General features: G+C 36.3%; 2 protein-coding genes across 2 annotated transcripts; one reads left to right on the top strand and one right to left on the bottom strand.

The window, feature by feature from the left end:
- The first annotated feature begins 10409 nt into the window (after positions 1-10409).
- Positions 10410-12614, top strand: LOC18443922 (putative membrane protein At1g75140). The gene has a single exon (XM_006854102.4). The coding sequence runs from the start codon at positions 10639-10641 to the stop codon at positions 12448-12450; it is 1812 nt and encodes a 603-aa protein (XP_006854164.1). The 5' UTR covers positions 10410-10638; the 3' UTR covers positions 12451-12614.
- A 1582-nt stretch (positions 12615-14196) lies between these two features.
- On the bottom strand, positions 14197-17932 carry LOC18443921 (putative pentatricopeptide repeat-containing protein At3g18840). The gene is made up of 2 exons (XM_006854101.3): positions 14754-17932; positions 14197-14561 (listed from the first exon to the last, which is right to left on the bottom strand). Exon 1 carries the CDS (start codon positions 17396-17398, stop codon positions 15260-15262), a length of 2139 nt encoding a protein of 712 aa, XP_006854163.2. The 5' UTR covers positions 17399-17932; the 3' UTR covers positions 14197-14561; positions 14754-15259.
- Positions 17933-18460: the final 528 nt, after the last annotated feature.

Here is an 18460-nt window from a genome sequence, read left to right on the forward strand (position 1 = left end):
TTAGCAGGTTCACCCATGTTTTAAAAAATGGGTAAGTGTATCGACGATTCGGATCGGAAATCGACTGAATCGGTCGAATTAAGTTTTAATTTTTTTTTAAAAAAATTATTATAAATGTTGTTTTTTTGAAATCGAGGTATTTTATTATTAATTTTTATTTTTTTCATCAATATATGAATATTGGGATTTTTTTTTTTCTATATGAACGTATTTTAACCATTAAATTGCATCACGTAAAATAAAAATCATGGAAGTATCATGGATGAAGTATATAATCGTAGATGGATTACAATAAAAAATAGTTTTTCTATAAGAACATTTTAGTTTTTTTGACAAAACCTTTTATTTTTTTACAAGAAATGTTTGTTGTATTACATTTTTTTTGTTTTTGGTAAGAAATTTTTTTTGACCAAAATACTTGTATTATTTTTTTTTTATAAGAACTTTTTTTTTTGACAATAAATTTTTATTACTTTTTATTTTTTTGACAAAAACCTTTTATTTTTTTGACAAAAAAAAAGAAATTTGACAAGAAAAATAATTGATTAGTACCTTTCATTTTTTTTTATAAGAAAGTTTTTATTTTATTGATAACAAAAAAATTTGACAAAAAGTGAAATTGATAAAAAAAAAACTTTCATTTTTTTGATAAGAAAAGAATTTGACAGAAAACGAAATTGATAAAAAACCCTTTCATTTTTTTATAAGAAAAAAATTAGACCTCAAAAAAATAAATTTGACAATAAAAATAATTGATAAAAATAAATTTGACAAGAAAAATAATTGATAAGAGAGAACCTTTCTTCCCAAAGGGATTCGAACCTCCACATGCAAAAGGCACTTGACAACCAATAAGCCACATGCTACTATGTGTTATTAGAAGCGCAAACAAAATATATAATATATTAATATTTCAAGTTAATACCTTCACATTATCCCACATCGAAGAGGTAGAAGGAAGGAAGTTATAGTGAAAATACCTCTTTGTAGCCAATGAGGATAACGCATGCGAAGTGAGGACAGTGCACGTGGTGAGATGTGCGAATCTTAGGTTTATGTACTTTTTAAAATTTATAAAAATACCCATCGAAGAATCGACCATGACGTCACATGACGATTTACGGCATGGAATCTCTTTTTAAACTTTACAAAAATGCCCATTGAAGAATTGGCTATGACCTCACATGGCGATTTACGGCATGGAATCGTCGGTCCTAGAAGGATCGGATGAATCACCGGGTTTAGAAGAATCAGGCGATTTCCGGTATTTCACTGCCGGTTCTCGAGTCAATTCGGGCACCCGAGTCAAATCGGGTGCCCGATTTGACTCGCAACTTTTGAATCACTGGTGATCACCCATTCGAATGGGAATCCGGTGTATTGACGTCACATGGCGATTTACGGCATGAATGAGAATCCGGTGTATTGACATCACATGGCAATTTTACGGTATGGAATCGCCGGTATTTTTCTAGAACCAGGCGATTTTCGATATGTTACTGTCGGTTCCCGAGTCAAATCGGGCGCCCGATTTGACTCGCGGACTTTTGAATCATGGAAGCGGTGTATTTCTAAGAGGGTATCGGTCCTAACCGGATTCCCCTTGACGCCCTGCCTTTAAATATTTTCTTTTTTTTTATAAAAAAGAATAAGTCACAATATAGCTCATCCTTTAACTACCCTACTATAGAGAAATTGTGCTACATCAAGAACTAAAGAAAGATTAAGAAAATCTGATGGTCTAGCGCGCCAAACAGTGTCATCACATAAAGTTGTAGCTTTCTTGACAAGTGAATCCTGTGACCTTGCGATATAGATATGAGATAGAGACCATTTTTTATTGTTAAATATATGGCTGCATTTAGTAACTATGATATGAAGAATCCACGGTGCTTTATATCGACCATGGATAATATCAACCAGTAGAGATAGGTCGTTCTCAATTTGAAGAAGGAAAAAGAGTAGTTGAATGGCAAGGTCCACGCTTGCTTGCAACGCATTAAATTTCAAATACTTGTTAGATACATGTCCGAGGGGATTTGCAAAAGCTGCAATGAATTATCTATCCATCATCAGCCCTGATAACACCGCCCTCTCTTGCAATCCCTAAATTATGAAAGGAAACACCATCTAAATGATGTTAAAAAATGAAAGACACTCCTACAAATGGCAAAAACTTTTTGCCACATCGAGGTAACGGATTTTGGAAAATGTTGGTCTCTAGTATATGCTATAAAACTAGATGTTGTTAGTAATTCAAATTCAAAATGTCTAATTATTAGAGTATGCCAAGGTCAATTTTTTTTTTATTCGACTCGAAATTGATCGAGTCGGCTTAGATCTAGAGGTTTACTTGTCAATCTCACCCAAATTCAAGTGAATCGGCTTGATAACTCGTATTTTTCAATTGGAAACCAGAAAAAAGATTGTTAAGCCTTTTTTCTATTCATTGGACGCATAATTGATCATCCAATGCTTTAACCCCAACTTGGATCGATTTTAACAATAATCGATCTCCTTTAGCCCCATTTGAGATCCAAAGGTAGGTTTTATTTTTTGATAAATATTTTCATTTTTTTAAAGCTTAATACTTTAATCCATTATTCTTGTAATTATTTCTCTGTTGTGGGTGGAAGCTCTAAACCCGACGAGTTAATTTTTGGCCAATAAAGTATGAGAGAAAAGAATCAACCAGCGGAAGCTCTAAACCCGATGGGTTTATTGATAAAAATGAAGTTTACTCGATGAAGTCCATGTATATGTTGTTTTTTCATGATAAATGGAGATGGTCTATACCTGAAATAGCCATTATCTGGAAATGATCTCTACATCTCAAAGTGCAACGCTTCTTATGGTTGACAGTTCAAAATAAAGTGCTAACGATACATAATCTTATCGAGAGAGGGAAAGTTTTGCCTAATATTTGTCTCATGTGTAAGGAGGATGGATAATCTGGTAACCATCTTTTTCTTCATTGTCCTTTTGCTTTTTGCATTTGGAGTTGGTTCTTTGTCTAGCTTGGGATTGCATTTGTAATGCCACCTTCAGTTGTTGGGATTTTACAAAATTTGACGGTTGATTTACCACGGACTGGGTTTATTATTTGACAAATTACTAGAGGCGTCGTTCTGCAGGAAATCTGAAAAAAAAAGAAACGTAAGAGTTTTTTATGGGCAATGTATGCCTTTTAAGAAAATATTGGAGAGCGTATTGCATTCAATCTAGCTATATCTTTAAGTTAACAAAGTTGGTCAGCATATTTCGGAAGTGGATGTTAGAATAAATTTAAGTAATTTGTTCCATAAGGGTTTCCTAAAATATAGACCTAAAGGACGATGGGGGCTCCACCCCGTAGGGTCTATAAGCTTAATTTTGACGGCAGTTCGATAGGGAACCCGGGTTCAACTGGTTTTGGAGGTGTGCTTAGGGATTGGATGGGGAATGTTGTCTTTACGTATGCAGGTCTACTTGGGGTATGTACAGCTAAATTTGCATAATTGTTTGCTCTTTTCTACAGCCTGCATATCCTTGTGGAATGGAATTTGGGGTGTTTCTGTATCATTATAGGGGATTCCCTCAATGTCATTAAGTGGTGTAAAGGGGAACATAAGCTGTCTTGGGAGTTCAAATCGTTGCTGCTTCAGATTTTGGACCTCTCATCTTTCTTTTCCTTATCATTTGTTCATGTTTATAAGGAGGCCAATGTGTTGTCTGACTCTCTTGCTAAAGGAGGTTCTTCCGTTTCTAAAATTATTGTTTTTGATTCTGTAATTTCGTTCTAGCTTAATAAAATTTATGGAATTTCTATAATAAAAAAAATAAAAAAATTTCGACAAAAACAAGCAACAAGCAATAAAAATAAAACAAGAAATAAATAACAGGAAAAAAAAACTATGATTTACATTTTTTGTCACAAATGTGACTAACTTATTTGAGAGAACCAGAGACTCAATCTCCAATTAAACTTTATTGTCTACAATTTGTTCTCTCTACAAAAACCCTCAAAAGTTCTTTTATTTTTCTAGATCTTTAATCTCTCTAAAATAACTCAATAAATAAAAAAAGAAACCACCAAAGAAGCACACCCAAGGCCCATCCTAATCTAATTTAAGTAGAATTTATCCATAAACTTAGATCCTAAATAATATGCTCTACCCAAATAAATAGGAAACCTAAATTAAAGAAAACCAATCCCACAAAATAGGATCAAGAATTCAAGAGAATTATTAACAAATTGGCTTTCTATTTTAAATCGTTTTTATTAAAGTGCTCTAGTAGACCCCTACAACAATTTGTTAGATAAAAAAGTTCAAAGAATTCAAATTCTGAAATTTTTAACGTGAAATAGAAAAACTGAATTGTCATAGTTTTTCCAAAACCTTTGAAATTTACCCCTAAAAAATGCTCCTATCACGTGGATCTACAAAAGCCGTAACAAATTAAAGTCAAAACAAAAATTCTCCTGAATTGATTTTTGTTTTTTTGGCCTGCCATTTTTCCACATTTTTTTTTTTCTTAATTATAATTTTTTTATTTTGATTTTGATTTAGGGGTCCTAAACTGCTAATATATGAAATCAATTATTTAATTTTCAAATATGTTTATGTATTGTTCTTTATTTATTTATTTTTCTCTTTTTTTCTTCCCAAGTTGGCAGGTGTGATACGGGAATTCTAAAGTTCAAGTCGGGAGAGGCAGGTGACCAGTTCATCCCACTGGTCTGGTTTTTATAAATTAGAACATGCCATCATTCACATGAATACCTATTTATGGGTGGACAAATTCTATTCCTGCAACAAAACATAATCAAAATGGCACCCAAAAAAAGAAGGAATAACAATGGCTTTATTTTGGTCTTCTGCAATACCCATACTGCTTAACATAACACTGGTGATTTGTAAAAGCCCACCAAATAACAAGACCTTATTCATTATGAGGTCAACTGCACATAGTGAACAGATGGTCCCTAAATCAATCTTCCTCTTTTCTTTTTTTTGAATGTTAATCAATCTTCCTCTTTTGTATCACCTAAGAGATATGAAGATCTTTATAGCTCACACATTCTGGGCTCTGAAGCAACAAGATTAGGACTTTGAAGATTCATGCTAAGACTAGTCTTTCCAAGAAAGTCCACAATTGTGGGCCTACTTGGAGCAAAGATAGGCCCACAGGCTCGGCATCGGATGTTGAGGTCTGAATCAAAGTAGTTGGTGCGTGGCGATCGATCATTTTTCATGCGGGGTAGCGATTTAGATTCGTTCGATTTCATGGAGTTTTGTTAAACATTGAAGACCTTAGAGAGGGCAACCATTGTGGTCTAGGGCTTAGCTAGTGGTAGTCTATAATCCAGGTTTAGGGGCTTTTGAGGTTCTTGGAAGGTGGCATCAAGGCTTCTGATTTACAAAGCCAAGGTGCTAAAGTTATGTGATAGTTTTAGGTCAAAAGCGGACCCATTTTAATATTATATTATTATTTTGCCTAAAATTTAGGGTTTGGATTAAATAAGGTGGTCAATGAGTGATTAGGATGCTAATCTAGGTTGGGGGCTCTAACCTAACTTTTAGGACTAATTTAAAAGGTGGTTTGGGTACGTTAGGCGAATTAGGCAAGCTTAAAGGGTAGGTTATTCGAAGGTAGTAAGTTTACCTATATGGCTTTGGCTAATTACACATAATTGTGTTTAGGCTACATAATTAGGATTTTCCTAATTGTTGGGACTTCTATAGGATTCTTAGATTGTTCTTGTGGTGCATCAAGTATGGAATTGTGGTGCATTATGGTGTATTACACTAGTACGGTCCCTAGTGCAATTTAGGTTGGAAATGGGTTGTTTGGTTGGGGAGAAAGCCAGGTTTGGATCCGAGATAGGTCTGGTAAGGTTCTAGATCTAAACCCTCCTATTTGGGGTTGTGGGTGTTCAAGAAGTTCACATAGCCAGAGTTGGAGTATCTACACATAGATCCTCAACTATGATCTCTCTCTCTCAATGCATATGTACACGAGTACATATACTTAAGATGGCAATAAGGGTTCAATGTATTCACGCTCTCTCTCTCTGTAGAGATCCTTTTCTGGCTTTGGGAATTCCAAGAACATGAAAAACCTGGAAATTATAACGGCCCAACCTAGAGCCTCATAGGGCTATGTCAAGCCGAAACCCCAAAATTGGCCAAATAAAAAACCCATTTTCCAGCCACACTGCACCTGTGCACCCTAGTACACCCTACTCCACACACCATACCCCCTCCTCTTGCACCATAGCCCATTAAAACCCCACTTCATTTAATGCCAAACTGAACAAGTTCAACTCTTAAGTCACCTAGATAACCTTGAACTTACCAAAACAAGTTTAGAACAAGCCTAAACCTTCCTAATTAGACCTAAGACATTGATAAGCTTGCCAAATTGGGATCAAACTTATCTATAACTAGGCTCAAAGAAACCCTCATACCTTCTCAATTTGACCCAAACCTGCCCCACAACCTAGGTCAAACCCTAATCAGCCTTTGACACCTCCTAAAACCGTAATTTTGTCCTACTTCCCTTTTATTGACTGTCCCCTTAATAGCCATTTACCACCTTAAAAAGTCCCAAACCCCCACATCTTAAGGGCTATAAATGCTCCAAAGGGTGTGTGTGGACTGGTGGTAGGGAACCAACACGCTTTGTGGCATGCAGGATTCTGTGAGTTGACTAGCTCGCACGTGTACTGATCTTGCATGCATGAGACTTGGGTTACTTGGCAGACAGTGGATGGCCTAGATTTCCTGCCACTTTTTGGATGCAAATAAGTTGCTTAAAATATATCCCAATGTTTATTTGTGCATTTGTGTGAGCGTGTGTTTTTGAGACAGAGGGGGCAAGGATACCCCTCGTATTGTTTTTTTTTTTTTCGCAGATCTTTTTTTTTGAGGGGAGGGGGTGTTTAGGGACTGGAAAGCAATTAAGAAATTAAAGAAATAGAAAGTGAACCCCAACCTTTAAAATTTAGTTAGAAAGTGAACCCTAACCTTTAAAATTTTCCCCATATTTTAAAAAAGGTGTGGTTTGCATAAGGTTGCAACTTTAAACAATCTAAAGCGCACCGCTAAATTTTATCTTTAGATGTAATTTTGATGTAAAAAATTATTAGGATTGCCTTAAAATCTATTTTTAACTTTATTTATAAAATTTTAAACTCTAAAAATAGTTCAAATCAAGTAGATCTATAGACACATGAAAAATCTTGAAAATGGGCAGCTCAGATAATGTGTTGCACCATTTTGTGGACTCGAAATCTTTTATTCTTTTTATATTCACACATCTCGATATTGAGGGTTTTCCAACATCCAAACAACTTTTTATGATGGATTTTGGAGGCGCACCTTTAGTTCTACATTTTAAGGTTACAACTTTATATAAACTTTTTCAGTCTAAAAAAGCTATTGTTTATTTTAAGAAAAATTACAAATACTCCTAAATTGGACTTTCTAGACAACCTCCTCCAACCAAATTTTTATTGCAACTTTTACCTCAAAACAACTTTTATAGCAAATACTACTCCAAGTCAAAAAGTCGTAGTTCTTTGGAATAAAATGCCTTCCTCTTGATCGCTGAGTGCCATCGATTTGACACTTATAAATGTAGTCCAGCAAATTATTGCTTCGGTCCGGCACTTGTAAATGCGGTTAAGCATATTGTTGGTGCGGTCCAACAGTTTTGCCAGTACAGCGCTATGATGCCTCGGTCCAGCTTAAGTTTCATGCGGTCCTGCAGATTGTTGTTGTGGTTCAGCAATTAATGTGGAATGGGTTCCGGTCCGACAGTAATATGTGTTGGACTGTTTTTGGTGATTGAGTATATATGGGAATGTGGCACCGTCATGTATGGGCAATGATATCTTTGTTCTTCAAACTACTAACTTTAATCTTAAAAGTTAGTTTTAAGATAAAAGTTGCCATATAAAAATTGGTTGAGGGAGGTTGTAAAGAAAGTTGAATAAAAGGGTAGTTTTTGTAATTTTTCCTTTGTTTTATCCTATCAAACCTTTATGAGAATTAAAAAAAAATAAAATAAAAAATAAAAAAAAGACATTGAGAGAGAAACAAGAAAGACAAAATAAAATAAAAAATAAAAAAAATAAAATAAAAATAAAAGAAAGATATTGAGAGAGAGGGAATGAGAGGATAACCTTTACATACTTGGGTGTTTCTACCTATAGAAGAGGGCATATAGTGTGCTCCCGTGGAAGCATACTGCTCATCTACTCCCTCAGGTAAAAGAGCCTAAGCAGATCTTTCTATATGAAGTTTTTGGATCCACTAAGAATCATCATATGATTGTTTAAATTTTTTAGTTTTTAAACACTTGGTCTAACTATCAATAAAATGGACGACCTCTATTCAATCTTAGGATGCTCCTTTTTTTAGGCATACACAATGAGATTTTTTTTATCAGTAGGTTGCAAAAGTTACATCCCAAAAATTTAGGTTGCTGGAATTCTTCTAGATAGGGCTTAACATTAGGAAGTGACTAAAGCAAATGCTTCTCGACGATTACATAATCTTTTATTGTTTATCCTATCAAATACTTATTTTAAAAAAAATACTTTTTAAAAGGAAAGGAGGAAAGGAAAGGGAAGATATTTTGTTGGAGAGAACAAATTTCGGGAGAGAGGGTGTGGTTTGTATAGAACAGAGGCTCTAAACAATCAAAGTAAATCGGTCTTTCAAATCGTGTCGAGTAATGTGGTCTCAATATTGGAAATCTTTGTGATAGCCTTAAAATATAGTTTTATCTTTAATTATAAAATTTAAAACTTTAAAAATAATATAGATCGAGCAGATCTTTGAAAACTTGAAAATCTTGAAAATTGATTGTACAAAAATAAGTTACAAGATGCATTTTTTTCTCATGTCCATGCATCTTGATGTCAAGAGATCAATTTAAGAATATTTGGGGCATCAAAACATCCTCTTCTAATGAAATTTTTGAAGTGGGCTCTAATTCTTTGGAGAATATGAGAGTGCCTGACCGTGAATTAATATTAGGGGAATTTATGAAATGAATTATTTGATATTTTGCTTGAATGTTTTAATTGAATTTGAAAAAGGTCATCTGATTAAAATATTTCATAGTAATTCAAAAAGCCAAGAGTGATCGTAACCTCTTTGTACTAAATTCCGATAATCTCATCATATATTTTTCCGCGTGCATATGGATAAGCTCATTTGACAAAAGTACCTTAGGAGCAAAGTCTATTATAAGTTTGTATTATTCTTCTAGAATTTATAAAAGTTAGGCATGTTTGGATTTCTTTTCAAAGCAAAAGCCAGTATTATTCAATATTTCTTTTGAATGGATATAGATTTTCCAAGAAAAACATTGTGATTGGACAATAACCTAGGGTAGGGCCGCTGTTTATGAATAGTTTACGGGTCAATGGTTTTAGAAGCAAATTTAGGAAAGACTAATCATAGCCTAAGCTTATGGCCAAGTGCTTTACTCAATCTTTAGCCTCCTCCCTACCCTACCTTAACCCCACTTTACTCTCTCCCTGTGAATGGCCGCGGTTAGGGCCGGGTTAACTTTGCATGGCCTTGTGCTCCTAGAGGGTCAGGCCGAGCTAAAAGTAAGTGAAACAAAATAAAAGAAAAACAAGAAAAAATAATCGGGGTAGACTGAACTAGAACAGCATTGGCCCTAATCCAACTCTCAAGTTACAGTTTATGGTCCAAACCCTATTTTTTTTAGGGCTAAGCCAGACGGGATCAGACAGGCCCCGCAGCTTGAGCCCTAATTTTTTTGAATGGTTCTCTCCTCCCTCTGTCATTATCATTAATATTAATATTGTTATTATTTATTAATATTATTATTATTTATTTATTTATTGTTCTTAATCTTAAGATGGCTGGCTTGTATTTTCAAAAGAGCGAGGCATCCAAGGTAGGGGCTGTGTGTATTATCCCCTGGTAGGGGCTGGGTATGTTATGATTCATGTCATCTTAGAAAGCTATAGTCATGAATCATATGGCATTTCACCATCCAATCAGTTATTGAACGTTGATTATTGAGATGTGGGGACCAGGTGAATATGACATGATCGAGTGGTGGTTCATGTTCTTCACCATTCAATCAGTTATTGAACTTTGATTGCCAAAGTGTGGGTCTAGGTGAATATGACATGATCAAAGTGGTGGTTCACTCTCTCTCTGTCACCATTCATCAATTTTTTAGACGGTGATAACACTTGTGACCTAAGCTTTTCTCTGATTACCATTTCCTCTGTGGATTTACTACTAGAGTTGCTCTTCATTTTAAACTGGCTTTCACTTTCACTCTCTCTCCTCTCTCTCTTTCTCTCTCATCTCTTTCTCTCTCTCTCTCTCTAAGCTATCATTAAAAGGTAAATCACTGCTATAGTCTCTCTCGCTCTCTCTCTAAGACTGTAACCGGACTCCCTCTCTACATCTCTCGAACTACCTGCTTCACCCCTTCATAAATGGCGGAAACATTAGTTGAAACCCTGATTTTCCTCTACATAGAAATAGGGTACCCAGTTATCCATTTCTCCTGATCTGGTCTGTAGAATCAATTTCATCGAAGGAAAACTAAATCCCAACGTAGTTTTGAAGTTTGAACTCCTACAACCCCAAGAAAATGGAGTTCATACCCCAAACTAACGGTTTATTTCTCATTTTCCTCTTTTTCTCTGTGATTTTCCTCTCTATTTCATCTCTATATGTAACTTCTTCTGAAGAAATCCCCAGCTCAATCGACCATCAAGATCAACATGCTACTCAGCTACAAAGACTCGAAACCCTAATCCAAAGCCTCAATGAAACCATTAGCAGGCTTGAGATATCCGTCCTTGAGTGCTCAAGGAACAAAGCCAAGTTGTTGAAACCCGAAGGCAATGAAGAAAGAAGTCTTGAAAGACTCAAAACAGGTATTGTGGTCACCAAGAACAAGCCCTCATGGTCTGAAAAGTTTGAATTTTTATCTGCAATCAAGCTTGAGCACGAACCCACTTGCATAAATGTCCTTCCTTTTGATGATTACCAGGGATTCAGTAAATATGTAGCCGTGGGGGATGAGCTAGGGAGAGTTTACGTGTTTTTGAGTAATGGTGATGTTTTAATGGAATTCCAAACACTGTCTAATTCATCTGTTACTTCCATGTTATCGTACATGTCTTTTAATAAGAATGAAAGTTTACTAGTTACTGGGCATAGTGATGGGTCTATACTGGTTCATAGAGTTTGGGAAGCCATCAATGGAGTCCCGTTTACAGCTGAGGACTTGCATTTTATCAGAATTGCGCATCTGGGTACTCTTGTTTTGGCAATAAAAAATGACCCTTTTGATGCGTTAGAAAGAATTTCAGTTTTGGAGGTGCACCAGATTGGTAGAATGAGATATATACTGGGTTGTGATCTTAGAGGGAAGATAAAAGTTTTTAGAGAGAATGGTTCTTTATATGGGGTTGCTATGGCACCTAGTAGACCTATTGCTTTTATAAGACAAAGGCTTTTGTTCTTAACTGAGACTGGATCTGGGTCTCTAGACTTGAGAACCATGACAATTAGGACTGGTGAGTGTGATGGCTTGAATCGGTCACTTGCAAAAACTTACGTTTTTGATGCGTCGGAGAGATCTAAAGCTTATGGGTTCACTTCAGAAGGGGATTTGATTCATGTTGTTCTTTTGGGTGATATTCTTAATTTCAAATGCATGGTCAAGGCTAGAAGGAAATTTGAGCTTGGGGGCATTTTAGAGGTGCAGGTAATAAAAGGTTTCCTTTTGGTGGTTAATGAAGAGAAGGTCTTTGTGTATAATGCATCTTCAAGGTATCATGTTCGGGCTGGTAGCCTGAGGCCCCTTTTCTATGCAAAAATTGATGAGATTTTGTCAGAATTCGCGACTGCACCCTCATTGCCTGGAGGTGATAGAAGGCCTCTGGTTGCTTCTAACCGAGAAAGGCTTCTCGTTTTAGGGCTTGGAAGTGGGTATATTGCGATGTATCGTTCCAATCTTCCTATTTACAAAGCCGAATATGATGCCATGCTTTGGAGTACCCCAGTTTTGCTTTTCATTTTATTTCTTATTGGTTTGTGGCATTTCTTTGGGAAGAAGAAAGAGGCATTTGCCTTGTGGAGTTCCGATGATGCTTTTGGTGTGGGAGGAGGTTCATTGGGGTTAGGAGGTAGGAGCTTTGGGGATTCTTCAAGGCCTGGTTTAAGGGAATTGAGAGACCCCATTGGGGGGCCATCATTGAGGTATAAGTCACCTTCTCAGTATCCTGTGAGCCAGCCTGGCTATGGTGATCGAGGTTCTGTTCCTTATATTTCTGGTTCCACCGAACCCAACTTCAGAACTGGTGGTGAATTGAACTTCAGGTCCCAGAACCTTGATGCTACGGCCTTCTCCAAGAGAAGAGAGTCTCTGGCACAGCACACAAAAGAGTTATAGAAAATACTATGCTTGTATACTTTACATTTTGCATGTTAAAATTTGTGCCCAAGGGGCCCATTGAAATTATGAAGTATGGGTTAATGTTGGGAGTTTTGTAGGTCTGAGGTAATTGGTAACTTTTAGGATATGAATGATTTGGAAATGAATTAAATTTGATGCAATTCTGATGGATAGTTGTTGGTTATTTGTGCAATATTTGTGCTTAATATGTCATCATCGTTTATTTTTTCTACTTCCTTCATGGTTCTTGGTTTATGACGGATTGGCTTTTTCAACTTTTTTGGCCTTCATGAATTTGGTCTGAAATATGGAGCAATTTTTGCTTATAAGGTGACCTTGTCTTTGTTTCATTCATTTTCTTTTTGATGGTTCATTCGTTTATTAAAGTTGTCTTCACTATGTGGAGATTATGCAGAAAGTATAGAAGATGCCACCGATTAGGGTTTCCAATAGGCTGGAACAGATCTGATAACCACAAGAAAAGGAGACAAGAAAGAAGACATAAAATGGATTTAACTAGCATTTGGTTTAGAAAGCATTAGGTAATCTCTGTTTAGTGCAAGGACATGCATGTTGAAAACCATAAGTTTTCAATGTGTTTTTTATTGTTCTTAGCTATTCTGGAGGATTACCTTTTTTCAACCAGTTGGCCTCAGTGAATTTGGTTATGATAGATCTATTTTTGCATATAATGTGACTGGACCTTGATTCATTCTTCCTTTTTTTATTTTGATAAATTTGAGATGGTTCGTTTATTTACTAAAAGCATCTTCATCATCTAGCTTCCCGCTTATGGTTGGGAACACTTCCATTCCTGGTTGATTATACATAGAGATTATGCAGAAAGTATAATGGCGAAGGTGACTGATGGTTACTGCTTCCAATAAACCAAGACCAGAGCCGACAACACAAGAAAAGAAGATGAGAAACAACACAATTTAAATGGATTTAAATTAATGCATTGGAAATGTTTGGTGAAATTTTTAGAAAAAGACATAGTTTGTAGTGGTTGAGATGCTATTAGGGAAGTTTGTAGTGCTTGAGATGCTATTAGGGAAGTTTGTAGTGCTTGAGATGCTATTAGGGACGATTGGATTGGTGGAGTCAGTCATGCAACTACTTTGACTTTTCCCTGATTTAATTTTCGTCTTGTTCGGATGGCCCCTCGTCATCTTTCTATATTCACTTGACCCTATTGAGATCTTGTACTCTTTCATCAGCTTGTTACCAATGACCTCTCAAAAGGAAAAAAGGGCAAAAATAGAGTGGTATAAGGAAGAACCTATATTCACAACTTTGCATTTCATTTATAAATTATTTGTCTTTATATTTTTAGTTAGGCATACAGACCATTTCTAAATAACCCATCATTGCTTATTTTAGGTTTTGAAACTACTTGTCTGCCATCAAAGTTTGTTCCAAATATAATATTGGTGTTCTAGAGATGGCGATTCTAATAATCTTCGGATATTGTTATATCTCTTGAACTCTTGGAGCTGGATATTTCGAACATTCTTCTATTCTTCACGAGGGTAAAAGAGAAACGAGCAATGATGAATGTGTTTCACCACTGAACAATATTGCTTGTGAATGCCAAAATTAAGAAATGGTCGCTGAAGACACTTGGAGAACCTGCCATTTGCAACTATATATTGGCAAGCATGCAACTTATGGGTTTCTTTGAATTAAAAGAGAAAAAAAAAAAAAAAACCTATGCAACTTATGGCAGATGCATTGTTGACATGAAACCCTAGAAATGTTGACTCCTTATATTCAAATGGTGTATTTCCTTCCTGCAATACATGGACTGCTCTTCCTCCAAAAAAAATACATGCATTGCTCTAACATTAGGAGTAACCCATGTTATGATCTGTTTCTTGTAACATGGCATGTGTAGATCATAGTTTGAGGAATCGGATTTACTGTTATTTGAAGAATTCCTCGAAACAATAACTGATGTCTATTCTTACTGCATAACTGTAGAAACCTTCATTGATGCAGTCTCTTACTTTGTTCAGTCATTTAGATGTTGATTGAGCTCATGACTGTGGTGATAGAAAGTGCACTTTCCCAATATCAACAAGCTTTTTGGAAAAGAGTTCGCTGTTCTGAACAATTAAGAAACAGAAGATTAAGATCAATATAAAGGTAATATGAATTGATTGCTAAATATTCTTGTTAATGTAACTTTTAATGTTACATATAGTTTATATTTATTTGTTAGTTATTATTAGGTCCTTTTGGAAGTGCAGACTCTAAGAACATTGAAAATCTAGCAATGTTGGGATTGAGGGTTTTACCTATAATCGATAAAGGGTTCTAGAGCAAAGACTGGCTCCAATGGTGGTCCACGGTGGTGCCCTCAATCTTCATCAGAAGTAGCTAAACCACCAGTCTTCTTGCAAAGCAACAGCAACACGGCTTAGCATGATTAATAATGCTCTTATTCATAGTAACTTATTGGCATTCACATTTTATGTAATTTTTTGACACTAGAGGAGCTAAAAGAAAAGTGAGGACGAAGTGATGATGAAGCTTTTGCTCCAGTAGACTTCATATTAACAATTGTAAAAAAGGGCGGAACGAAAATGTAATGTTTTGAAAGGGAGTTACTGTAACCATTCATCACACACACACAACTTGCTTATGAACCTTCGACTTGTAGCCTCAGAAAACTTAAATAACTTGCTTATGAGCCTTAGACTTGTAGCCTCAGGAAAGTTAAATCTTATTCTCCTCGATTTGTTTTTTTAATTTGCGTGGAAATTGTATAGAAGACTTCCATTCTGTGCATTTTCCTTATAAGTTATGTAGAAATTGTATCAAAAGCTTTCATTTCTTTATTCAGATTGGCTAACAATTTGTAAATTGCCTCTGCCTCTGTATGTGTTCTATCTCCAGCAGTGAAAATGTGCTCTCTGTTCCTCACATAAATCCAACTGCACCCTGCACTTTTGACCACGTCTCTCTCTTTCATCTTCCTCCTTATCCTTCCCATCTCACCCCATTTCCCCTCTGCCGCGTAAACATTGGCCAACTGAACATATCTTGCCCCATTCTGTGGATCTACCCTTAAAAGTTCCTCCTCCAGCTCTTTAGCTAATTTGGAGTCTGCATTCCTCTTACAAGCTTCAATTAGAGCCCCCATAACAATTGGGTCTAACCCATTGGATCCTTTACTCTTTCTAACTAGCAAAACTGCCTGCTCTAATTGATTCGCTCGCCCCAAAAGGTCAATCATGCTTGCATAGTGGCTAGATTCTGGTGTTATGGTATAGCCTTGAACCATTGAATTAAAGTATTTTTGCCCAGAATTCAGTAATCCTGCATGCCTACAAGCAGAGAGGAGTGCAATAAATGTGACACCATTTGGCTGGATTCCAATATTTTCCATCTCTTGAAAGAGCTGGATAGCTTCCATTTCGCGTCCATGATGTCCAAGTCCTGCGATCATGGCATTGTACAGAGGCACATCTCTAATGGGTAACTGCTGGAAAACCTCTTTGGCATACCCAATTTGGCCCGATTTTGCATACATATCGATTAGCTCAGTGCCCAATTTCTCTTCGATCTCTATTCCATTTCTTATTATATAAGCATGGATTTGCTTGCCCTTTTCTAAATTTGCTTGCATTGCACAAGCAGATAGCACTGAGATCAGCATTAGTTGATCTGGGGTGGTTTTTTCACTCTGCAAAAAGTCCCAAAAAAAGTTGAGGGAAGCTTTAGATTGTTGGATTTTTACATATCCTGAGATCATAGCTGTCCACGAAGCAATATTTTGGTTGGTTAGAGAATAAAAAATTCGGCGAGCTTTGTCTAATTTGCCTGTTTGCGCGTAGCCCATGATCAATGAAGTGGAAGCAAATCCATTTTCTGGACAAATTCTGGTGTATATGAGCTCTGCTTGTTGTAATCTGAAGCATTTACAGTACATATCAACCAGGCTGTTGCTTATGAATGAGTTCATTTCATAGCCATTTTTAAGGACCCAACCATGGGTTTCTCTCCCATGTTTCAAGGCCTTTAGACTTGCACAGGCACTGAGAACATTGGCTAAACTATGGGCATTGAGCTTGACTCCTTCTTGTACCATTTTGGCAAAGAGTTCCAGAGATGTTTCTCCATGGCCATTTTGAAAGTACCCAGTAATGACAGTGTTCCATGTTACAGTATCGTGGTGAGCCATGCTTGAGAAAAAATTGAAACCCATGTCTAATTCTCCCTCATGAAAATAAGCAGCGAGCATAACATTGGAGCTCATGAGTTCTCTCTTACTAGTTTGTCTCTCAGTGGCTGATGAGTTTTCTCTCTCTTTATCCTCATCGAAAGCTTTGATCATTGGTCTTGCGCTAGTTTCTCTCTCTACGGCATGTAGAAAGTTTTCACTGTATCCATGATCGTCGAAAGCTCTTCTTGCTTCCTCCAAACCGGAGCACTTCGCATACATATGGATGAGAGAGCTCTTCGAGAACCCATCTTTGCCACAATTCCGTGTCTTTATCATACAAGAATGGACTTGTACTCCATAGCATAAAACCACTAAATTTGCAGCTAAATTGAGCATGGTAGTGAAGCTGAACTCATCCATATGAACACCATCTTTGTGCATTCTTTTAAACATATTAAGAGCTTCTGTTGAGAAGCCATTGTGAGAATAACCAGATAAAAGAGAATTGTAAGTTACAGTGTCTCTTTCAGGGGCCAAATCAAAGAGAAATTGGGCATCCAATAGATTGGTGTTCTTGATGTAGCCATTGATCATGGTGTTCCATGAGAAAACATTTTTTTGTGGCATTTCATTGAACAATTGGCGAGCTTCGCCGATGTAAGTGTTCTTAAAGTACACTTCTATGAGCTGGTTATAGGTGAAAATCGTTGTGGGGAGGCTGGTTTTTATGATGTGGGTGTGGAGCTTGAGACATTCTAGTAAATGTCTTTTCATGTATTTGTGTTGGGGTGGTGGAGAATTTTAAGGAAGAAGCATGTGATGATAATTCATGCAGTGGAGGAGAAAAAGCAGGGAGCAACAAAATCAATGGGTTGAGGAAAACAATAAAGGATTCATGTGATGGATCATAACCATGGAGCTTTATGGCTATGCGCTGATAGTCTTTTAGCAGAGAGAGACAGAGAAAGTCCTACGCTGCTATCAATCCTTAGGTGAGAGAAAGAGAGAGAGAATCCTATGCTGCTATCGATCCTCAGGTAATCGAGAGAGAGTGTCTTATGCTTGCGACGAACATGGAATCCAGAGAGATGGAATCATGATCATGGGCATTTATATTAGGGCATATATGGTATGCGTGAAGATACTTTCGCAAAAGTATTTTCATAATCCTAGAGTTTTTTTCACCCCAATTGGTCTTAGAGCATGTTTTTCCAGAGATGGAATCATGATCATGGGCTTTTATAATGGGCATATATGGTGCGCGTGAAGATCCATTCATAAAAGCATTAGAATTCACCCATCTACTTAATCGTAGCGTTTCTTTCACACCAATCGGTCTAAGAGCACTTTTTCTCACCAATTGACAACCAATTAATTTGAAAAAACTCCTGTACTTAATTATATTAAGGATTTTTTTCACATGAAAATACTTTCACAAAATTTTTTTTACATCTTTGTGAAAAATTTCTCTAACACTCTAAATCATTGCGTACTTATAGAAGTTAAAATAATATGTACATGAGAACGATGTGCTTATGTGAGAAAAGCTTTCTCTTTTTATTTTTTCCTTTTCAATGGAAGGGAATTAGTGGCTACAACATAGTTTCAATCTCTAGAGTGGTACCCACTCTTCTTTTTCTTTTTCATGAAGGCACTTAATGGTTCCCAATACAGTAAGCATTGTCTATTTAGAAGCTATACAGAAAAGCTGCCTTTAAATTTTTCATGAGAATGACTTAGCAGCATGCTGTGTATTAAAAAAGTTGGTCAGCAATGTAACTGTAAGCATTGCAAAGTGAACACGCCTTTCTCATTTTCCAACTTCTCCACACCTAC

The sequence above is a fragment of the Amborella trichopoda genome, chromosome 3 (genome assembly GCF_054954075.1).
Source record: "Amborella trichopoda isolate Santa Cruz 75 chromosome 3, AtrichopodaSantaCruz75HAP2 v2.0, whole genome shotgun sequence".
Lineage (NCBI taxonomy): Eukaryota > Viridiplantae > Streptophyta > Magnoliopsida > Amborellales > Amborellaceae > Amborella > Amborella trichopoda.

What these genes read in the sequence shown, in the direction of transcription:
- LOC18443922 (XM_006854102.4), top strand. Translation starts at nt 10,639, where the DNA reads ATGGAGTTCATACCCCAAACTAACGGTTTATTTCTCATTTTCCTCTTT.
- LOC18443921 (XM_006854101.3), bottom strand. Translation starts at nt 17,398, where the DNA reads ATGAAAAGACATTTACTAGAATGTCTCAAGCTCCACACCCACATCATA.